Raw genomic sequence first — 24142 nt, 5'->3', positions numbered from 1 at the left:
ACACAGCCAACCGGGTTCGATTTTCAGCATCCCGAGCATAGCAGGGAGTAATTCCTGAGTGCATGAGCCAGGAGTAACCCTGTGCATTGCCGGGTATGACCCAAAAAGAAAAAAAAAATCCCTTTCTTGCTTTATGGGCACAACAGCATCTTGAAAGTCTGTGCCGTTTTCCTTTTATTGTTGTTGTGGTTTTGGTGTGGGGGCCACACCCAGCAGGGCTTAGGGCTTACTTACTCCTGGCTCTGCACTCAGGGCTGACTCTTGGGGGAACTCAGGGTGCTAGGGATTTGAAGCCCGGTTGGCTGAGTGCACAGCAAGCAACCTACCTGCTAAACTATCATCTGGCCCCTTGGTATTTCTGTTTTCCAGTTTGAACCCTCTCTTCAGGTATTCATGGCGTCTGTTTTTAGTGTCACCCTTTCCACTCTTTTTGGTTCTGCCCCGCAGGTTGGCAGCTTTATTCAAATGTCCCCATTTTAAGAAGCTGTTTGTGGCCCATCAGCCGGCCAGTGTCCTGTGGAGAGGTCAGGCAGGGTGGGCTTCGAGATGGTCATCGTAATGGAACTTGGGAGCTAGTTCCCTTCTGACTCAAGACTAAAGCTCAGTGACTGCAGCTCAGTTCCGTGCAAGAACGGTTATTAGAGATCGAGCTGTGTGCCAAGTCAGGGGGAGTTGGCCCTGAGAAGAGAGCCAGAGGCTCAGGCGTCTGCCAAGGCTGTGGCCCTGCCCACGAAAGCCCAGTTGGAACCCCGGCCCTGCAGCTGGTCCCCGAGTTTCACCAAGAGCAATTGATCCCCAAGCACAGAGCAGGTGTAGCCCCTGAGCACGGCTGGGTGTGGCCCCCAAGTCAAAACGGTGGTAGGGGGGAAAAACAGGGCAGGTAGGTCCCAGGCCCTGTGGAGCCTATAATCTAAGACATGTCATTTTTATGTGATGCAGTGAGTGATAACAATCAAGCTAGGTACAAAGTATTATGATAACTCACAGGTGGGGATGTAATCAAGCCTGGAGGCTCCAAGAGGCTTTCAAGCAGAGATAAGCGCCCCCTCCCACCCCCGCCTCCTGAAACCCCCAGTTCAAAGATGAGTAAAAGGTGAGGCCGGTGACGGGACAGAGCAGAGTAGGTGGGGGAGTCGGTATAAACAGGCCCTCCGTAAGGCGCACATGGGAGTGTGAGGCTGGAGTCAGGGGCAGGCACGGAACCCTCCAACCCGGGCAGGGAGGGGCAGGATCTCCCACATTCACAGAGCTGTGGGCAGACTTTCCTTGTAGACGAAGACTGGCTGCAGAAGGGTGCGAGACCCTGCAGGGCTGGGCACACAGTGAGAGCTTGGGGGCTGGAGTAACCTTGCACACAGCCAACTCTGGTCCAATCCTTGGCAGGCCATCTGCTCCCCTGAGCACCTCTAGGAGTGATTCCGGAGTGCAGAGCAAGGAGTGAGGAGTAACTCCTGAGCACTGCTGGGTGTGGCCCCAAAAGGCAAAGCATTGAGACTTTATATGAGATCACAATTGTAGGAACAGAAAAGGACATCGATGAAAGCAAGAGCTCGGACCTCCTGAGCAATCAGGACCTGGACTTGCTGAGAGGGAAGAGGGGTGCCGAGAAGGACCCCAGCACTCTGGCTCGGCAGAGCAAGTTTGGCAGTCAGTACTCAGGCTCTGCTTGCAGGGGCCCCGGGTTTCATGCCAGCACCACGGGGTCCCCTGTGAGAGAGACAGAAACAGAGAGAGAGAGAGAGAGAGAGAGAGAGAGAGTCAGGCTGGATGATAAGCCAGAGATAGCAGACTTGATGGGGGGAGGAAGAAGATGAATACTCTTGGACATGCTGACTACAAGGTCACAGAGGCATCCGTGTGTCTGTCCATGTGCAGGGCTGTCAGTCTGCAGGTACAGGACGCTGAAGCCTGGGACTGAGATGCTGTCACTGTGCAAGTGGGAACAGGACCACATAGGCATAAGCGTTTTTGCAAGACACAGAAACCAGAGGACCAAGCGCTTCTAGTGAGTTAGAGGCAAGGGAAGCCAACCCCTTAACCAAGAGGGGGACGACCCCTTAACAGGGAGCCAGGAAAGGATTGCATCTTTGAGGCGGGAGCAGTAGGACAGTGGGGAGGGCGCTTGCCTTGCACACTGCCAACCCAGGTGTGATCCCCACATCCCAGGAGTGATCTGAGCACAGGGCCAGGAGTAACCCCTGAACATGCCAGGGGTGTCCCCTCCCTGCCAAAAAAAGAAAAAATCATTTTCTAAAAGGCAAAGGGTTATTCCAGGGATAAATCACCAGCTGACAGCGCTGACTGGGGCGTAGCATCCGGAGCAGAAAGAGGGGCAGGAGTGAGTGCAGAGTGGAAGGCGCTGGCCTGGCCCATGGCCCATGGCACCTCATATGGTCCCCTGAGCACTGGGGGTCACCCATGGTCCAGGAGTAAGCCCCAAGCACCTCCGGGTGTGACCCCAAAACAAAGGACAGGAGAGAGACAGGGGTGGGTCTGGGAAGTTATTTTGATCCGGGGCATGTGAGGCCTGAAGTCCCGAGCCATAAACCCAGGATCCATGCGCCCCCCGTGGTGTAGACCCAGTGGTTCATGTGCCCTCCCTGGCATAGACCTGGGGGTCCATGCATTCTCCGCCATGCGGACTGCATCCCAGCTCGGTTAAGGCATTCCCCAGGTCTGCACGGATGAAATGATATGGAGGATGATCAGGGCAGCTGCAGACATGAGACGCTGCACCGGGAGACAAGCCAAAGGGAGACAGCCATGCTCTGATTTTTTTTCCCCCCCGAATGACTTAACTGATTTTTCTGGGTAGTTGGGGGGTCACACCCAGTGATGCTCAGAGGTTACTCCTAGCTCTGCACTCACTGGCGGAATTTCTCCTGGGGGTGCTCAGGAAACCATACGGGATGCCGGGGATAAAACCAGGTCCACCTTGTGCAAGGCAGACGCCCTCCCTGCTGCACTATCGCTCCGACCCCCAGAGATTCAACTGATTTTTGACAGTGTTTGATTGTACAACACAAAACCACCAAAATTCCTTTCTAGACAAAGGAATTTTCTTTGAAGTGGCGATTGACGTTAAGAAATTATTCTTACAAGTTTTATTTTACAAGTCATTTAAAATCAACTATAAAGTCTATGATCAAAGGTTCTTCTTTACTAGGATAGGTATGGAATAAAGATCCTTATCTATAAATAAAGTTTAAAGTTTAGGGGCCGGGGCGTAGCCCAGCATAAAGCACATTCCTTGCATGCATGAGTCCTGCATTTGATTTCTGACACCACCAAAAACAAAACATTTGCATGGCCAGGGACAATAGTAAATAGGTAGAATGTTTGCCTTGCACATGGTGGACCCAGGTTTGATCCCTGGCATCCAATATGGTCCCCTGAGCACTGCCAGGGGTAATTTCTGAGTGCAGAGCCAGAAGTAACCAGGAGTAACCCCTGAGCACCAGGGGGTGTAACCCAAAAACAAGCAAGAAAAAAAAACAACATGCAAAACTATTAGGTTATTTGAAGAAAAAGTATTGTCTGTTGTCTGCTCCTACAGTAACAGCAGAACAAAAGCAAGTTCATGCTAAGCATACAGTTTGGGGTGACGGCTACTTCTCCGGAGGAATTAGGGGAGAAACTATAAAGGCGGGGTCAACAGGACGCTCTGTGAATATTAGTAATGTTTCATTTCTTAATCTGGGTAATGGGACCAGCTATTAAATGCTTAGATGTACATTTCCTGTTTTTAGAGCCAGGGTTTTCGTGCCTGAAATAGCACATAGAGATGTGGCCCTTGGTAGAGATCCAGAATCAAATCAGATTTTTTTTTTTTTGTTTCTCTTTCTTTTTATTTTTTGTTTCCAGGCCACATCTAGTGGTTCTTAAGTCTTACTCCAGACTCCGAGAAGAGCCCAGGGGACTGTTCCCGGTCGGCCCTATGCAGGCACTTCACCCGCTGTACTCTCTCAGCTCCCCTTCTTCTTTTCCACCACTTGACCTAGTTTACCTCATTTCACTGATGATAACTTTACTAGTACTTACTGTTTTATTATTTCCTTTTTGTTTTGGGGCCATGCCCAGTGGACTGGAGCAATAGCACAGCAGATAGGGTGTTTGCCCTGCATGTGGCTGACCTGGGTTCGATTCCTCCGTCCCTCTCGGAGAGCCTGGCAAGCTACCAAGAGTATCCCGCCCGCAGGCAGAGCCTGACAAGCTACCCGTGGCGATTTGATATGCCAAAAACAGTAACAAGTCTCACAATGGAGACGTTACTGGTGCCCGCTTGAGCAAATCAATGAACAACTGGACTACAGTGCTACAGTGCCCAATGGGCTACTCTGGGAGGTGCTACTCCCAGAGGTGCCCTGGGGGACATGCAGAGGGACCTCATGACCCTATGGGTGGGGGTCCAACCTGGGATTTCTACCTGCAGGGCACGATCTTCAGTCTATTGGGCCATCTCCCCTTATCTCTTCCTCTTCTCCAGCTGTCATTTCCATGCGACCAGTTTCTCCCACCTCCTTTTAATTGTATTTGCTGCTGTTGTGTTTTGTTTTGGGACCTGACTAACTCCTGGCTCTGAGCTCATGGATCACTCTTGGCGGTGCACGGGTGCCCTTGCGGGGTAGCGGGGATCTAACCTGTCCTGTCCGATTTACTATCTCTCCAGCCCCTTAATCACATTTTGAGCTGGTTACACTTGAAAGGCCGTGAAAGCTGAGGGGACTTTCTCAGCCAGAGGGCACGTGGGGGCCTCAAAAGCGGGGGGGGGGGGCGGGGGGGCAGGTTGGCCCAGGCATGTGGTGTGGATCTGAGAAGAATGGGTGTGGTTCCCCACAGAGTCTCGAGTGAGTGAAGAGGAAACTGAGGTGACTGATGGCTGTTGTCTCTATTATTGTTTTTAGTCCTAGTTATTTTGATGGATGAGAGAAAAAGCTTACTCAGAGTTGAGTGAGTTCTGGCGTGAGGGAAGGGATGACAGTTTTCAAAAACTAGTCCAGTTTGGGGAGTAAGAACTTGCCCAAGGCAAGGGTGGGGGCCCAGCGTCCTTCTTGTTCACAGAAGAACATGCTGAACAGTTTCATAGACCGGTGGGGAAGGATGGAGAAAAACCTGTAGCTCTTTCCTGTGCTTGAAAAGTAAGTTGACCTTCAGGGTTCAGAGACACACTTGCCACTCTAACCTGTACTACATGAGGCTGGACAGTGCTCCAGAGATAAGCCAAGGCTTGGCCAGTACTCTGAGGTCCCCTGAGCATCACCTGGAGCAAAGCCAGGTGTGGCCCCAAACAGAGAACAATCCCTAATGTGCCCTGGATCAGCTGCTCCTGTGCTGAGGGCCAGGCTGGACCCGGCTTTCCCACGGTGACCGGACCTGCTCTGGTCCCTTCTCATCTCCCCCACTATTGCCTTTCGTGTTGTGATGCGTGAATGAGGCACGGGAACACGAAGGGGTCTTCACTCTACGAAGGGCCTAGAGATGAGGCATCCTCCCCCCCCACACCCCCACCCCACCCCAAACACCTGGAGAGAGACCGGGAAAGAAATTCCGCAAGGTTCTGTATCTTGATGGCAATAGCAGAGTGGGTTGACGGGGACTCGAACCCAGGCCGTCTGCCTCAGAGGCAAGGCTCTTTGTTTGATGTGGAGGGAGAACAGCATTTAGGGCAGACTTGTTCCTGCCTATGGAGTCAGGGTTTCACCATCATTAGGACACTAAGGGCTTCTCCGATCCCCAGAGAGTCCATCCCCTTCCACCCAGTCTCTGAGGCGGGCTGTCAGCCTGACTCATGACATTCTCTCAGGTGAAGCCGCTTTCCTCCAAAATGGGGATCTTCCCTATTGCCCTCATTATCTCCTCAGCACCCCGAATAGTTTTGTATTTCCTAAGTTCACACACAAGTAAGGCTGGGGGCCGACGGGAGAGACCATCCTTTGCAAGGAACCAAACTGAGCAAGAGATTATGGAGGAATTAGAACTATAGTACAGTGGGTAGGGGGCTTGCCTTGCATGTGGCTGACCCAGGTTTGATCCCCAGCATCCCATACGGTCCCCTGAGCACCGCCAGGAGTGATCCCTGAGTGCAGAGCCAGGAGTAAGCCCTGAGCACCACTGGGTGTGGCTCCCGAACAAACAAGCAAACAAAAAAAGAGGTTATGGAGTGTTTGTTCATAGTCCTTTGGTGACCGCCATCATGAACTCCTCCTTACAGACACCAGCATTCCTTCTGACCGAGGACTCCAGGTAGCCATTGGCAGAGGAAGTACTGAGGGCAGAAGTCCTAGTCCATCCCTGATGTGTGCAATGATGCCACGTCACTGACAGCCTCTCTGGCTGTGGACGGCAGGCTCAGGCCTGACCTGTAGTGACCCGACTGCTGGGCAGCCGTGGTGGCAGCTCCCAGCCTGCGCTGCCTCTGTGCTCTACTACGAAGCAGCTTGTGGAGGGAGAGGCTTGTATCATGCTGTTGGCAGTCCCAGGAGGCTGAGTCAGTCTGGGTTGATCATTTCCCAAAGTAAACTCAGGCCAGAAACCACGTAATCGCCTCTGTTGGTGAGAACGGATTGAAGGAGTAGTAAATAAAAACCCTGTTTCCGGAGTGAAACAATATTGATTCCATGACCTACTTCCCTACTGACCCAACACAATTCTAATAAAGGGACCCAGTTAAGGCTCTCCAGGGGCTGGTGAAGTGCCACAGGGATTAAACGGCCCCCTTCCTTGGACAGGGAGCCATAGCACTGTGGGCGGAGTGCTTGCTTTGCACGCAACTGACCAGGGTTCAAGCTCCAGCATCCCATATGTTCCCCGAGACTGCCAGGAGTGAACCCCTTAGTGCAGAGCCAGGATTAAAGCCCTGAGTACAGTTGGATGTGGCCCAACGCCCAAAAATAAATTAAAAATAATATAATATATAACAATCTCCCTTCTTCCTAGGGTCAGCTGTTAAGTATAAAAGAGAACACTTTTCGTTGCATCTTTACACGTTTGAGAGAAGTAGACTCAAGCTTCCTCCCCAGGAATTGGGGGAGTATGTACACCAAAGATAAGGAACTCACATTTCTCAAACACCCTACTGTATGGCTAGGCATTTTCCTCCTTACAATAGTTTTCTGAGATAGCCATTTATGTCTCGGTTTTTCTTTTTATCTATGATTATGCAAATGGAGGATGTTAGGACCACACCCAGCCGTGCTCAAGGGCTATTCCTGTCTGTGTACTTTGGAGTGACCATAGGTGGTGCTGGGGATTTGAATCTGGGTCAGCGGGATGCAGATAAAAAGAAAAGAGGCATAATAAAAGAAGTATAGCCCCTGTGCTAACTCTTGGGCCCCAGTGCCCCTGTTTTAGGAGAGGACCTGAGATTCAGTGGGGTTTAAGGGTAGAAACTGCAAAACCAGACCTGATTTTAGGTCTAAGCATCCATGTGTGTGATCCTTTCTTATGTCAGCCAGGGATGCAGAGGGCCAACTTGCTTGAGGAAAATTTTGGAAAGAAAAAGAACCTGAAGGAAAATGACACCTGATGTAGCATCTGCTTTCAGCCTCTGACCCATTTCCAACTGTGTGATATCCTGGCCCAGAAACACGGGCCCATGCTGAGGGTTGATTGGCCGTGGCCGGGACCTTTGGGTTGGTCTCCAATCTAAGACCAAGCCCAGCTGTGATACACTCCTCTTCCTCCTCCTCTGGTCAGCGTGGCCAGCCTTTGCCCACACAAATGGGCAGCAGCATCGCCTCACTGCCGCTGGTCAGGGGTGCCTGACCATTGCCAAGACTCGCTCGGCAGGAAATCCACCCCCTGCTGTCAATTTGAAAGGAAGCATTAGTGACACTTTCCTGTACAATTTTTCTCCTACTTCCCCGGGCTGAATCAGAGTCCTCCCTCTATTGTAATCATTCCCTGTGCGCTCCATTAACATATCTGATGTGTATGTCATAATAATTGAGGGATTCTTTCTTCACCTTTTGGCCTTATTCTAAGCAAGGCCCTTTGGGGCCTGGAGATAGCCAAGTTATGGCTGGGAGACAGGGGCTCCAAAACAATGAATGTAATTAGAGAAAGCAAAAGCATCCCTCCCTCCCTCCCTCCCTTCCTTCCTTTCCATTTTCTTTTTTTGTTGCTCTTTTTGTCTTGAGCCACACCCAGCAGTGCTTAGGACTTATCCTGGCTCTGTGCTCAGGGTTCACTCCTGGTAAGACTTGGGGGACTATATAGGGTACCAAGGATCGACCCCAGGGGCAGCAGAATGCAAGCAAGCACCTTACCCATCGTACTCTCTCTGGCCCTGAGAGAAGAAACTTTTCAAGAAATGGCTGGAGCCTGCCCCACCGGAAACCACAAGTCTGGAGTGCCACTTGTCTCCCTCCCTCGAATACGCATCCCCGCCTTCTCCTCAGCCCAAGCTCCCTCCTGTTTCTCACTTGCCCCAGGAAACCTAAGTCCCACACCCATGGTGAGCCCAGCTGCTGACCAACTCCTACTTGCTTGGGACCCAGCTCCGCCCAGGATGGTCCTGCCCAAAAGTTCTTACATACATTCATGGCTGCTGGAAATCAGGACTTATCGGCATTGATTGGTCAAGTGTGATATGGTGAGTGGGAGCACCATGTCGCAGCCCAGATGACCTGGACTCAGAGTTTTTCCCTTAGCAGCTATGGGGGCAGGAGGAGGATGTAGGGGGGAGGGGGAAGAGGAGGAGAGGGGGAGTGAGAGGGAGAAGGAAAGGGGGGAGGAGGAAAAAAGGGGGAGGAGGAGAAGGGGAAGAAGGAGAAGAAGGAGAAGAAGAAGAAGAGGAAGAGGAAGAAGAAGAAGAGGAAGAGGAGGAGAAGGAGGAGGAGGAGGAAGTGGAAGGGGGAATTTGGAGGGGGGAAGAGGAGAGGGAGGAGAGGAGAAGAGGAGAAAATGCAGCTGCTCCAACAGATGAGGAGAAAAGTCCAGAAAAATCCTCAATTACAACAGAACTATCAATGTTGCCTGGAGATGGCCCCAGAGCAACAGTCTTCCTGGTGGGCACTGACCTGAGGTAAAGAAGCCGAAAATGGGACCAGAGATCTCAAATGCATGGGATGTCATCAGTAAAGAACTATAACAGGACAGTTTAAAAATGAAGAAAATTTAAGATGTTTGTGGGGACAGTCTCAGAGTTAGAGTCTGAGGGAGGAAGCAGAGAATGGTTGGTGGAAGCACCAATGGCCAGGAACTCCCCTAGCCAAGGAGACTGATCCGGCACAGCCAACAACCACCCAACAAAATAAACCCAGACAGAACCCCACCGAGACACACTGATGCTCAGGGGGTGGGACCCAAACAACAAAACAAACAAACAAACAAACAAACAAACCCAAACATGGCAAGAACCAAAGAGAGACAGGAAAGGGGCAAGAGGGAAGCGAAAACCGCAAATACAAGAGAACAGACATCAACTCCTCCGGAGATTTCTCCAGTGAAACTCTACAAGGAGGTAGTGGAATGAACGATCTATTCGAAGGACTGAAAAGAACCAGCAGCCAAGAGCTCTCTACCCTGCAAGGCTGCCACCCACGTTCCTGGTCAAACAGCAGCGCAGGGCACTAGCTGCATCCAAACCAGCTCTGACAGGAGCACTGAGTGGCCCCTATAAAAAAATCACCTTCAACGGGAACGTGACAGTAGAATCCTCATAGAAAAACAGCCATGAGCCCCTTCACCGCAATCACCAACCTCAATGGCAGCAGACTGAACTCTCCTGTCCAAAGTCACGGAGTGGCTGGATGGATGGGAACCTGAAACCAGCCTCATGCTGCTCACAGGAAACACATCTGGAGTCACAAGATCAACAGGCGCAGGAGACAACCAACCATGCAAGTTGATGGCAGGTTAAAACAAGCAAGGACAGCCACACGGCCCCAGGTGGAATAGCGTTCAAGTGAAAGTAATAAGGAGGTAGGGATGGACGTTGCATACCTCTAAGGGGCCAACAGGTCACAAGTTCACAGATGTGCCAAATAAAGTGCTGTAACATTTATAAAACAAGTGCTGATAGACTGAAGAGATGCATGGACGGCAACGCAATAGTAGGGAGACTTCAAGATGCCTTTGTCATTGGACAAATGAATCAGATGCAACATCTCTAAGGAGACAAGAGCCCTAACTGAGCAATGCATTTCTCCATCTACCTCATTGCTGTCAAGAAGGCAAGAGAGGGAACTGAATCGATAGCACAGCGGGTAGGGCATTTACCTTGCACGCGGCCGACCTGGGTTCGATTCCCAGCATCCCATAGAGTCCCCTGAGCACCGCCAGTACAGAGTCCTGAGTACAGAGCCAGGAGTAACCCCTGTGCATCGCCGGGTGTGACCCAAAAAGCAAAAAAAAAAAAAGGCAAGAGAAAAACAAAAAGAAACAACTGAGGGGACTAGATAGATAGTGCAGTGGTAGGGCGTTTTGTCTTGCATGTGGTTGACCATGCTTGCGTGCGGTTGGCCAGGGTTCAATCCCCAGCACTCCACACGGTCCCCTGAGCCCTGCCAGTAGTGATTCCTGAGTGCAGAGACAGAAATACACTCGAGCATGCAAGGCAAATGTGGCCCCAAACAAACAAAAGAACCAAGTGAGGCCTTTGTGTCTTTGTGAAAGCATTTCCCCTTGTTTCCTATGTGTGGCTTTTCCTTTCACAGGGAGCATGTAGGAACGACCGCACTGCTTGGTGTGTCGAAGAACACTTCCCGTAAGTGTTCGGTTCATAATATTTAGTTCTATTCACTTAGAGGAATTATTTTAATTCTTTTAAATGTGGAGCCAACCCTAACAGCTCCTAACAAAAGTTATACCTGTGGAACTCAGATGCCAGGGATCAAACACAGGGCTGGCTCATGTGAGGCGAGCACTTAACCCTTAACTCCTCACCTATATTTAAAACTCATTTTTCTGATTTTGTGTTTGGGCCACACTTGACGGTGCTCAGGGAGGCGTATGGGGTGCTGGGGGTCAAACCTGGGCCAGCTGCATGCGAGGCAAGCACTCTGCCCACTGTACTATCACTCCAGCCCCTAACACTCATTAATAACAATGCTAGTAAAGTAAAAGACTTTATTAAAAGGGAAAAGAATACAAGCTCAAGAAGGAAGGTGGGCTTCTTCCGAGATAGGAGAGAGCCAAAGAGCAAAAGAAAGGAATGGCAGGGGCTGGATCTATAGCTCAGTGGGTAGGGCGTTTGCCTTGCACGCGGCTGTTCCGGGTTCGATTTCCAGCATCCCATATGGTCCCCTGAGCACAGCCAGGAGTAATTCCTGAATGTAGAGCCAGGAGTAACCCCTGTGCATTGTCGGGGGTGACCCAAAAAGAAAAAAAAAAAAAAGAACATCACCCCCAAGTCAGTTGCAGACGATCCCAAGTGGATTATACCTATTTCAGATCGTTTTTTCATAACCAGATTACTGTCCTGTGCTAACACACCCTATGATAGAAGCAAACTAATGAACTAATTTGTTAATGGAAGTCAGCCACCTCCTCTGCCTCTCTCCCCATCAAATCAAGCTTCCCAAATGGCAAAAGGAAACTCATTGTTTCTCAGAGCTGGGATGTGAGTGAGCAGTAAAGCACTTCCTTGTACGTGAAAGGCCTAGGTTTGATTCAATGTGGTCTCCACCCACCAAGAGTAACCCCCTAAGCCCACTTAGTGCATGTCCTGGCCCCCCTCAAACTCTCCTCAGCCATGCTGTGGACCTATTAATTGATGTGGATCTTAAGTGAGGTCAGAGGGAAGGCAGGGATTGGCACTTGGAGTGGGTGACGGAGAGGGGTGGGCAGGTAAGGACACGCAGTTACCTAAAGGTTCTGTTTCCCAGGAAAACGAAGGGCAGGGAGGGTTTGGAAAGCTGGTTTGCTCAGAAAAAAACAATGGTGTGTGTGTGTGTGTGTGTGTGTGTGTGTGTGTGTGTGTGTGTGTGTGTGTTTTCAAGGACTGACCTTGAAAAAGACCCATGTTAAACATTAAATGAAAATGGAGAGTTAAAACAAACTGCTGATCAAAAGAGACTGGTGAGAGCTCTTCCAGGCTCTGGCACAGGGCAGAGCAGGATTCGATCCCTGCCCTCCCATACGCTCCCCGAGCACTGCTAGGAGTAATTCCTGAATGCGGAGCCCTAAGCATCCCAGGAGTGATGCCTGAACACAGAGGCAGGAGTAAGCCCCGAGCATCACTGGGTGTGGCCCAGAAACAAAGAAAGAGAGAAATAATTGACCAATAAAGAGCCACAGGGCAGGAGAGTACAGTGGGTAGGGCATTTGCCTTGCATGTGGCCATGATGGTTTGATTCCTCGCACCAAGTGGGTCCCCCGAGCACTGTCAGCAGTGATCCCTGAGCACAGAGCCAGGAGTAAGCCCTAAGCACTTCCAGGTATGGCCCGAGATAAGGCCCACCTACCCACCCCCCTGAAAAAAAGGTGTTAAAATAAGAAAAGCATTTTTAGCAATGACTGCACAGAGAGGTAGATCCTGTCTGCACACAGTGTAACTAGACAGTCAGAACCCCCTGTGCAGTGAACTGGGAGCAGACACAGGTGAGTGATGTCAGGAAGCTGCTGCAGTGTCCCGCCCTGTGTGTTTGCTCCGTCACCTCATTTCCTTTTTTGTTGTTAAGTTTTAGAGCCACACCTGGCTGCCCTGTGCTTGGGTGTTCCTCCTGGCTGTGCTGTGTTCACGCAGGAACCAGAGGCGGCCTGGGCCACTGTGGGCAGCGCCTGCACTCCAGCCCCGGGCCCAGCTCTGCTCCATCAAGTCCTGGGGGCAGATGGGAGGCGACTATGGCTGATCGGACTTGGTGAGGGCAGGGGGCACCACACTGGGTCCCCTAAGCACTGCCAGGAGTGGTCCCTGAGCACAGAGCAGGAGTAAGCGAGGGACACGTGGGTGGATCGGTTTCAACACAGAATGGGGATTGACTTTGGTACTTGATGGTACGTGGCAGGGGCACACCGGGTGACTGTTCATTACCAAGGTGACTCATTTCACTGGTGACTCCACAATGGAAAACCCTTGGACCTTCCTCCTTTTCCTATAGACCCAGCTCTTAAAAAAAAAAAAAAATGAAGCGAACAAGGCCAGAAAGATGGTCTTGCATGAAGCTGCCCCCAGTTTTATCCCCAGCATCCCATCTAGTCCCGCAAGCAACCTCCAGGTGTGCTCCCGGAGCCAGCCCTGAGTGGCCCGAAAACCATACTAAAGTGCAAAGTCTCAGGTATATGACAGTGGAAAGATGAAACCAACCACTCCTGGAAAGGTACCGGAAGCCAAGCAAATCCTCACAGGGCTGCCTTTTGGAGACTACAACCAGCATCGAGGGAAAGCCAGTGCGGGGGAGATCAACAGTGTCTCAGAGGTGGGATCCAAAGTCGGATACTGGAGAAGGGAGTGGCAGGAAACCCGCTGAGCAGGCCCTGGCACAGGTGCCAAGGAGTGGGTCACCCGGTATTAGAACATCGGGAGAGTGCTTTGATGGCTCTCCTGCAGAACACTCAGTGCTCAGGGGCACTCCAGGGGAAACAGGGCAACTGGGAACTCCAGAGTCCAACACAAATATTGACCACACGGAACCCGCCCCTCCCGCCCGCACCCGCCTCCACAACACACCTGGGTGGGTGTTCATTCACCCGTGGATGCCCCAGCAAGCCCCTGAGCCAGGCCCTGCCAGCTCCACTCGCCCAGCCTTTTTTTTTTTTTCTATTTGGGGGCGATGCTCAGGAGTTCAAGAATCTGAACCCGAGCGCCAGATGGGATGGAACCCAGTTGGCCACATGCAAGGCAGCACCCTCCCAGCCTCCTCTCTGCAGCATCTCCTCTGTGTCTTGGCCACGGAGCAGCCAGTTTCGGAGGGTTTCCGCTCGGACTCTGTTCTGCCTCCCCCTCTCATGGTCAAGCCCAGGCAGCCCCAGGTCTTCTCCAGCTCCGGTCCTCTCTCGAAGGTGCTGTGTGCACAGTTGCTGGGCCTTTTCCAAGTTTGGGTCATACGGAGCGTGTTCGTGTGTGCCAGGTCTGCATCCGAGCTCTGCAGTTTTCAGATGAGGCACAAAAGGACTGGACCTCACCGTCTTCACGCTGAACCGCAGCGAGGTGTATGACCCCATTTTATGACTTTGTAAATCGTGTTTGTCTTTTATAAAAATTTTTATGAAGTTGTTCAAGATAATTTATTCCATTTAATATTCTCGATTCCTCTGTCCCTTTCGGAGAGCCCGGCAAGCTACTGAGAGTATCTCGCCCGCACAGCAGAGCCTGGCAAGCTACCCGTGGCATATTTGATATGCCAAAAACAGTAACAACAAGGGGCCGGAGAGATAGCACAGCGGGTAGGGCGTTTGCCTTGCACTCGGCCGACCCGGGTTCAATCCCCTGCATCCCATATGGTCCCCCAAGCACTGCCAGGAGTAATTCCTGAGTGCAAAGCCAGGAGTAACCCCTGAGCATCGCTGGGTGTGACCCAAAAAGAAAAAAAAAACAGTAACAACAAGTCTCATGCTGGAGATGTTACTGGTGCCCGCTCGAACAAATTGATGAACAACGGGAAGACAGTGCTACAGTGCTAATATTCCAACTCCAGTCCCACCACCATACCTTCCCACCACCATATTTCAAATGTTTCCATCCTGCTCCCTACCCCAAGCCTGCCCCCTCAGCAGGACCTAAATAATTTATTTTGTATTGCTTGTTATGAATAATTCACTGAAAATTATACAAAGAGATTCCTTTGAGGAAAGTGTGTGAAGACTGCTGTATTTCACCCCGGAGCCATTAAGTTTGTCTTTTGCCTGACCATCTAGGGTGTTTTATAAACCCTTCCTTACACAAATGAATGTTTTTTTCTAGTTTCCTCCTGTAGTTTTGTTGAGGAAGATTTTTTCCCCTCCTTTTTGGGATGAGGTGGGAGGAGGGGCACACCCAACAATGCTAGGGCTTACTCCTGGCTCTGTGCTCAGGGATCACTCCTGGTGGGGAAAGCTGCTAGGAACATCCTCTAGATTGGCTCCTTTAATTCACTATTGTTTTTTGGGGGGGGCACACCTGGTAGTACATAGGATTACTCCTGTCTCTGCTCAGGGACCACTCCTGGTTGGCCTTGGGGGACTATATGGGGTGCTGGGGACCGAAGGCGGGTCAGGTACACACAAGGCAAGCACCCTACCCACTGTACTATCTCTCCAGCCCATGAGTGGCTGTTTTTCATACATAAATACCTTGGGGTTAGGGGGCAAAGAGATACTACAGTGGGCAAAGCACTTGCCTTGCACATGGCTGACCCAGGTTCAATGCCTGGCACCCTCGACCGTCCCCCAAATCCTGCCAGGAGTGATCTGAGTGCAGAGCCAGCAGCAAGCCCTGAACACTGGTGGGTGTGGCCCCAAACAAACAAGAAATACTAAACAAAGCCTTGGGGCCAGAGAGAGTTCAATGGGCAGGGCACATGCTTTGCAAGGGGTGGGAGGGGGGTGTCCAGGGTTCAAACCATCAGGAAATGATCCCTCAAGCTCCACTGTTGTGACTGATCCTAAAGCAAAACCAAAGCAAACCTCCACCCTCCTGCTTATGTAAATGGATTTTTTTCTAGTTTCTTTAGTTTTGTTGAGGAAGGTTTTTTCCCCTCTTATTTGGGGGAAGTGGAGGGAGACCCCCATCTGAGAATACTCAGAGCTTACTCCTGGCTTTGTGTTCAGGGATCACTGCTGGTGGGGCTCGGGAGACCCTATGAGGATAGAACCCAGGTCGCCCTCCCCGCTGTACTGCTGCTCCGGCCCCTGAGGAAGGCTTTTCTAACCCACCACCCCTACGTCTTCTGGTTTCCCATTTTACCCGGTTCCACAATATGAGGGTTGGAGGAATTCTGCTGGCACGGAGCCCACGTGGCAAAGCGTAGGTGACAGGATGTTCTTTCGTGATAACGACTGGATTCTGGGCTCTGTGCCTTCGATCTGGAATCTTCCATCGCCAGAATGGGTGTCCTCCCCACACCCATCTCTGTTCCCTCCCGTCAGCCGTCTCACCGCTGTCTCCCATCCTCCAGGTATCCGGGCCCCCATGGCGAACTTCAAGGGGCACGCGCTCCCGGGCAGCTTCTTCCTGATCGTGGGGCTGTGGTGGTCCGTGAAGTACCCACTCAAGTACTTCCACCAGAAGGAGAAGCGCGGCCCTGGGGCTCGCGCTCAGCAGCGCCTCGAGGTCATTGAAGCCACCATCAGGACTTTGTTCCCCGTCATTGGTAAGAATGAGGGGTGGGGGGCATCCCCTATGGATCTAGGGTCTTTATTTTTATTGTCTGCTTTTGGGCTGGCAGTGCTCAGGGGTTCCACCTGGCTCTACACTCTGGGATCAATCCTGGTGGGCTCGGGGACACTAGGGGGTGCTGGGGATTGAACAGGGGCTGCTACACGCAGGGCAAACGCTGACCTGCTGTGCCACATCTGCTCTGGCCCAGATGCAGGAACACCAATCCCTTTTCTGTGTCCACGCAATGGACAGTTTCCACTGGCAGGGAACGGGGGTTTCGTTTGATCTCGACTATCCTGCCGGCATCTGCTCCCATGTTCCATGACAAGAAGAGCCAGGCCACCGGACCTCACTGTCCACTGAGGCAATGACCCCAGGCTACATTCTCTGCCCTAGGAGGCTGCTGGGGTTAAGCCGCAGGGACAAAGGACAAACTTTAGGAACAAGATGAAACACGAAACATGACTTTTCTAAAGGAACACGCGGGAGCCGAGCTTCGTGAGTGATGAGAACACGCCACGGAGGGCCTGAGCGACTTGGACAGTGGGGAGGAGTCTGCCTGGCATGTGGCTGACCTGGGTTGGATCTCCACCACCCCGTATGGCCCCCGGAGCCCTGCCAGGCATGAGCTCTGAGCACAGAGTCAGAAGTCAGCCCTGGGCACCTTCCAAGATAGCCCGCCAGATCCCTTGTTCCTTGGCCCCCAGCCCTAGAGTGTGGCACCATGACTTCCACAGCCAGACCCGTGCAAGCAGGCCTCCCTGCCTGTCGCTGCCTGGCCCTTCCTTGGGTTTCCCCAGAGGACGGGGCACAGGGGCTCCTCAGGAAGGATGCAGAGGAAGCGGGCCTGTGCCCGGTCCCGCCCAGCCGCCCCTCCACCAGCCACCTGGCATCAGAAAAGCCTCCCAGGGCTACAAAGCGCTGGAAAAGGGCCAGAGAGCTAACGCAGGGGATGGCATCACCCAGTGCCCATCCCACACGGCAGGGTCCCCCCACCCCAGCAGCTCAGGGCGCGATCCCTGAGCACACTGAGGTGTGGCCACCCCCCACGCACACCCGCAAAAAACAGGAGAAAATGGGAGAGGCAGTTAATGTGGCAAGCCCAGCTCCGCGCAAGCCTGCTGAGAACCAGGTCAGGGCGCGAGAGAATGTCGTGAACTGGCAGCTGGGCTGGGCGGGGCGAGCTGGCCAAGGCCCAGTCCAGTGAGCAGAACCAGCGGCAGCGAGTGAGGGGGTCTGAGGGCCTTTGCCACACCAGGACAGTCACCAGGGCACTCGGTGCCGTTGGGGCAATGGAGAGCAGAGCAGTGCCCAGCATGGCCGAAGGAGGGTCAGGGGCACGAAGACACTGTGTCGGGCAGGAGGGACAGTGGCCACACCCTGGGCAGGCGCTGCCCGAGCGCTTCACTGTCACATGGGGCTGTCCCAGGCCAACTGCCCCCCTGCGTTCCCACCCTTGGCCTCTGCCGGGTGCAACAATGACCTTCAAGGCCATGGCCAGCTGTCAGGGCACCTGATGGCGACATTCCACAGTCCCTTTGCTGTGTTGCCCATAAGGCCAGGACCCTTTCTCTGCCCTCTTCTCACCAACTCCGTGATGTGTTGTGTGAGTGTATATCTAAATGTATGTGAGTGTGTTCTGTGTGTGAATGTATGTGTGTGTGTTGTGTGTGTGACTGTGAGTGTATGTGGGTGTGTGTGAATGTGTGACTATGTGTGTCAATGTATGAGTGTTTGTGTTGGGTGTGTGTGAATGCGAGTGGTATGTGTGTGACTGTGTGTGAGAGTATGTGTGTGTAGTGTGTGTATGAGTGGTGTGTGACTGTGTGAATGTATGTGTGAGTGCATGTGTGTGTGGTGTTTATGTGTATGAGTGAGTGGTGTGTGACTGTGACTATGTGTGTGTGGGGTGTGTGTATATGTGTGTGGGGGGGTGTATGTGTGTGAATGTGTGAGTGGTGTGACTGTGAATGTGTATGTGTGTATGGGGTGTGTATGTGAATGTACATGGGTGTGTGTGAATGTGAGTGTTGTGTGTGACTGTATGTGAATGTATGTCAGCAGTGTGTGATTGTGAGTGTATGTGGGGGGTGTGAGTATATGTGTGTGTTGTGTGTGTGTGTGCACCTGTACATGTGTGCACAAATTCAGAAAAGGGCTGGTTGGGAGGTGGGGCTGGGGGACTGGGCCCTGGGTCTAGTCAGGGATGGGGAGATTAGTCCCTGGAACCGCCCTGGCACTGAGCCTTAAGGTGGCTCCCCCAGGGGGGTGCACTGTGTGGCTCTTCCCTAAGGATGGCTCCCCTGGGAGACAGGAATGGGGAGACGGAAACCTTGCCCCCACCCTGCCCTGGCCCTCCACAGGGCCCGAGTCGCTCTGCACCAGCCTGTCCCCCCTTCCGGCCAGCTGCCTCCTCCCAGTCCCCCTGGAACTCCGCAGGGGCACCCGAGGGCTCAGACGGCAGCGGCTCTGCCCGGGAGGGGGATCCCGCGACGGCAGGCTGCCCCCACCGCTGGGCTCTGCTGACCACGAGGGCCGCGCCTGGACTCCTGCTCCCCTTCCCGCAGGGATTCTGGCCGAGCAGTTCGTCCCCGACGGGCCCCACCTGCACCTGTCGCGCGGGAATGACTGGGTGAAGCTGATGAACTGGCAGCACAGCACCATGTACCTCTTCTTCGCCGTGTCGGGCGTGACGGACCTGCTGACGGGCGTCTGCGCCCACATCCCCCGAGGCATCGACAGGCTGGTCATGGCCATAGCGGTCTTCGCTGAAGGTAACTCGGGTCAAGCCAAAAGGCAGGTCCATGGGGGGCCCTGGGTGCCAGAGACCTTCTGGGAGGGTCCCCTGCACTGTGGAGGGACTGAGACAGACACTGATTCCCCAAGTGACACTGAACCATTCCCCAGTGACTCCCATCCCCCCAGTGACTCCCATCCCCCCAGTGACACCCATCCCCCAGGGACGCCCATCCTCCCAGTGACTCCCATCCCCCAGTGATGCCCATCTCCCCAGAGACACCCATCCCCCCAGGGACACCCATCTCCCAGTTACGCCCATTCCCCAGAGATACCCATTCCCCAGTGACGCCCATTCCCCAGGGACACCCATCCCCCCAGTGACTCCCATCCCCCGTGACACCCATTCCCCCAGGGATGCCCATCCCCCAGGGACACCCATCCCCCCAGGGACACCCATCCCCCCAGTGACTCCCATCCTCCCAGTGACTCCCATCCCCCAGTGATGCCCATCTCCCCAGAGACACCCATCCCCCCAGGGACACCCATCTCCCAGTGACGCCCATTCCCCAGAGACACCCATTCCCCAGTGACTCCCATCCCCTGTGACACCCATTCCCCCAGGGATGCCCATCCCCCCAGGGACGCCCATCCCCCAGTGACACCCATTCCCCATGGATGCCCATCCCCCCAGTACACCCATCCCCCAGGGTTGCCCACCCCCCCAGTGACACCCATCCCCCAGTGACTCCCATCCCCCCAGTGACTCCCATCCCCCAGTGATGCCCATCTCCCCAGGGACACCCATTCCCCAGTGATGCCCATCCCCCCAGGGACACCCATCCCCCCCAGTGATTCCCATCCCACCAGTGACACCCATTCCCCAGGGACACCCATCCCCCCAGTGACACCCATCCCCTGGTGACACCCATCCCCTGGTGACACCTACTCCCCCAGGGACGCCCACCCCTAGTGATTCCCAATCCCCTGGGGACACCCAGACCCAGTGACAGCGACAGGGACAGGCGCATGTCCATGTATGGCCCCCACACCCTCGCCTTCCACCCCGCACAGGCTTCCTCTTCTACTACCACGTCCACCACCGGCCGCCGCTGGACCAGCACGTGCACTCGCTGCTGCTGAGCGCCGTGTTCGCGGGGACCCTGTCCTTGTCCGTGGAGGTGGTGCTGCGGGACAACGTGGTCCTGGAGCTCTTCCGCACCAGCCTCGTCATCCTGCAGGGCACCTGGTTCTGGCAGGTCAGTGTCACGGCCTCCCCCTGCCCTGCATGGAGCAGGGGCACGAGGGTGCCTGGCGGACACACAGTCATGGGTCTGCGGGCACTGTGCCCCCAGGCCACTCTTCCCTGCACACGCGCCGCGTGACCTGGGCTGGCACGCGCGCTCCCGGGCACAGAGGTCTCCCTGGGAGCAGCTGCGCAGCCTGGACAGTCCCGTGTCTCTGTCCCTCCAGATCGGGTTTGTGCTGTACCCGCCCTCGGGGGCTCCGAGCTGGGACGTGCAGAGCCACGACAACGTCATGTTCATCACCATGTGTTTCTGCTGGCACTACCTGGCTGCCATGGGCATCGTGGCCACCAGCTACGCGCTCGTCTACTGGTATGTCCAAGGCCACCGCTGTCCCATTCCCCCCTCCACGTCAGCCCCAGCTCCCGCCACCCCGTTAGCGCAGCAGCGTTGACTTCTTTTGTTCTGGCGGTGCTCAGGGGTTACTCCTGGCTCTGCGCTCAGGGATCACCCCTGGCGGTGCTCGAGGGACCCTCTAGGATGTCGGGGATTGAACCTGGGTCGGACACATGGCAGGCAAGCCCCCTACCCAGTGTTATTGCTCTGGTGCCCCGAGCAGGGCTAAGTTCCACCACCGATGTCCATCACAGAGCAAACGGCACTTTGCCAATGAAGATGCTCAAGGGCCTGCCTGGCCACTGGTCAGTTTGGTCAGGGCAGGTGCTCAGCAGGAAACACTGGCCAGGCCCGTGGCAGTCTCCGCCCTGCACTCACCCCTTCCAGGCCCCTTGCTTTTGCTCTGGGCGCCCCCGAGGCCCAGATGTGGGGGTACCAGTAACCCGCTGTTACTGGTGTGTGACTCAGATGCTAACACAACAGCTAATCCTGGGGCTGGACAGACAGTACCCGCTTACCAGCTGCCGTGCACATAGCAGTTGGCACCCGCAGTGCCACCACATGGGGCCCCTTAAGCCCCGCCAGGGCACACTCCTGTGCTCAGAGCTAGAGGGCGCCCCTGAGCACTGTAGGGTGAGGCCCCCAAGCCAAAATGGTAACAGTGGTCCTTCCTACACACTGACTGCCCAAAGCACAGGCACCTGTTGCTTTATGAGAGGAGCTTAAGTGAGGAAAACTGAGACACTGAAAGGCCTGCCGCCCGGGGCCTGGGAACACAGCTCAGGGACAGAGCACCTGGGCCTCCTCTCCAGAACCACAAAAACTGCAAAACGGGTTGGGGCAATAGTACAGCGGGAAGGGCGCCTGTCCTGCACGTGGTGGACATGTGTCCAATCCCCATATTACATGGGGTCCCCAGAGCCCGCCAGAGTGACCCTGAGCACAGAGCTGGGAGTAAGCGCTGCTGGGTGTGGCCCCAAAGCAAACCCCAGGTTACAAAACTATAGACACGTCACCCACCCAGCCCCCAGACTCAAACACATATGCGAAAGCTTTCTGCTCATGGGGACAGGAGCCATCACTCTGCGCCTCAGCATTTCCCTCCCTGAGCAGGAACGCGCCCCCCCCCGCCCTCCCCCCCCCCCCCCCCGCAAAGCCCAAGGGAGGAGCTTCGAGTCTCTGCTCTCCACTGCCCAGCCAGTGGAACAGGGATGAACGTTCAGCCCAGGGACATTAGCGGAGGGTCCCTTTGTCGTTTCCCACCCCCAGCCCCCATGGCTGCAGACGGCACTTCCTGGAGATGCAGGGTTGGAGGTGAGGTGGAGAGTGTGACCTGGGGTGAGAGAAAGGGCCTCTGGGCGAGGCCGGTCACGGCAGTGCTCCCTCTTCCCTCCTCCCAGGTTTGTGTCTCGGTCAAAGCATCAGCGAGGAGAAATCATCGGGATTCAGAAGCTGAAGTCGGACCACACGTACCAGACGGCCCTGCTGAATGGCTCCGACGAGGAGTGAGACTCCCCGGGACGGACTCGTCCCCTTACGCCCCTGGTGGGCAATGGTGACAGTGCCGGGGCTCTGGACGCTGGCCCCGCCCCCGTGCTCTGAGGCCATGGCCTCTGCAAAGGAGAGACAGCCCCGCGTGTCCGAGCAGACCCCGAGGCTGCAGGTGTGTCAGGATGCTCCCGGCACACCAGGCCCCGCAGAATCGAGCACAGTGGTTCTGGAGACCCACTTCTCTCCAGAGAACGGGCTGACCGGGAGGACGCCGGCCACAGCGCCTGCTCCTTCACTCCCCTTTTATTTTTTTTCACACTTCCACAGGTCCGTAAGGTCTGTTCATGACCCCTCCCCCATGGCCACCCCATCCCCAAGAACCTAGAAGTGCCCCCGGCCCATGCACATCACTTTAGATTCAATTCCAATGTGTATTGTGTGTTTTTCCCCAGTAAAACACGAGCTTTGGAGTTAAACTCTTACTGGCTGACACCTTTCGGCCAGTGACGCGTGGCAGCCTCGGGGATTCTGGGCTGTCAGGGTGACTTTCTGCCCCCCACTGGGTAGTGGCTTACTCAGTGAAGACCTCTTATCCCCTGCCCCCACTCCAGATGACAGGGGGATGGGGACATGAAGAGTCTGTTTCTCCTGCCACTGAGTGCGACCCCTCCATGGAAGGGCTCAGCCCTGGCACCGACATTCTCACGTGAGGCCAACACCAGCCCTGACCCCAACTGTGGCCATGGGGCCTGAGCAGGAGTCACCAACTCTATCAGAGGCAGGGAGGTTGCTGGCAGAATCACCTGCAGTGACTCCCCTGAATTACCCCCCAGACCACAACACTGGATACCCCAGTGGGGGCTGCCGTCCCCTGGCATCCCATGGGCACCCGACCCAGACCACCCTGCACCCTCCTGCTCTGGGGGGTTGGGTGGCCACAGGTGGACACCAGGGAGACTGAAGTGTGGGCACTGGGCAGAGCCACAGCCCAGGGGGTCCGGTACTCGCCTTGTACACAGCAGACCCGGGTTTGCTCCCAACACCGCAGGTGGTCTCCTAGGCCCACAGGAGTGACCCCTGAGCACAGAGCCAGGAGTAAGGCCTGAGCACCACTGGGTATGGCCCCAAACCAAGTGTGGGCATTGCACCAGGCCGATGGCCAGAGCAGATGCCCAATGCTGTTCTGAAGCCCGTCCTCTCCTCCCCGGCCCTCCACCATCTCTGCCCCGTGAGCCAGGAAGGACCCTCCCGGTCTCACCAGGGCTGAGGGCTGTGTCTGAGTCTGTCTGCCAGGACCGCAATAAGGCCAGGTGTGGCGGCTCCTGGACATTCCCCCAACCTGCTGGAACTGACATCACCCTGCGAAAGGCGGCTGGGTCAATCACTTCAAGCCTTTGGCCTCCAGCTCCACTCCTTCACCCGAACCCACCCATGACCACCTCCCAGTTCTTATCGCTGGGGACAAGACAGTACAGGGGTGAAGGTACGTGTTTGATCCTAGTGTCATCCTTGGCACTGCCCTGAGCACCCCCTCTCTAACCCCAGCACTGCTGGATGTAGCCCCAATCCCCCACCGCACCCCCCAAATAGACACCCTGAGTAAGATGGACATTTCCTAGACACTGGGGAGTTGTCAGGGAGAGGAGCTCTGCCACCTGACCCTGCTCAGTACCAGAAGGACTCCAAGAGGCACATGCCTGCACTGGACAACATGAGACCATGGCTGATCCGACCCAGCTCCGATAGTGGATCACATGAGATCACAGCTGATCCAACCCAGCTCTGACAGTGGATCACACGAGATCACAGCTGATCCAACCCAGGTCTGACAGTGAATCACGAGATCACAGCTGATCCAACCCAGCTCTGACAGTGGATCACATGAGATCACAGCTGATCTGACCCAGCACTGACAATAAGTCACAACTGAGATCACAGCTGATCTAACCCAGTGCTAACAATGGGTTTAACTCAGTACTGACAAGGGATCCCATCTGAGATTGTAACCACACACGAGATCACCAACGATCTA

General features: G+C 54.5%; 1 protein-coding gene across 1 annotated transcript in view; it reads left to right on the top strand.

The window, feature by feature from the left end:
• TMEM45B (transmembrane protein 45B) overlaps window positions 1–22128 on the top strand; it is a 30616-nt gene extending 8488 nt beyond the window's left edge. The window contains exons 2-6 of the mRNA XM_004614117.2: window positions 16038–16232; window positions 18808–19014; window positions 20051–20235; window positions 20450–20595; window positions 22020–22128. Of these exons, the coding sequence (XP_004614174.2) occupies window positions 16052–16232; window positions 18808–19014; window positions 20051–20235; window positions 20450–20595; window positions 22020–22128 (828 nt within the window). The 5' untranslated portion in view covers window positions 16038–16051. The remainder of the gene's footprint in view (window positions 1–16037; window positions 16233–18807; window positions 19015–20050; window positions 20236–20449; window positions 20596–22019) is intronic.
• Window positions 22129–24142: the final 2014 nt, after the last annotated feature.

This window comes from Sorex araneus, chromosome 3 (assembly GCF_027595985.1).
Source record: "Sorex araneus isolate mSorAra2 chromosome 3, mSorAra2.pri, whole genome shotgun sequence".
NCBI classification, from domain to species: domain Eukaryota; kingdom Metazoa; phylum Chordata; class Mammalia; order Eulipotyphla; family Soricidae; genus Sorex; species Sorex araneus.
This window is presented reverse-complemented; position numbering and strand designations above follow the sequence as displayed.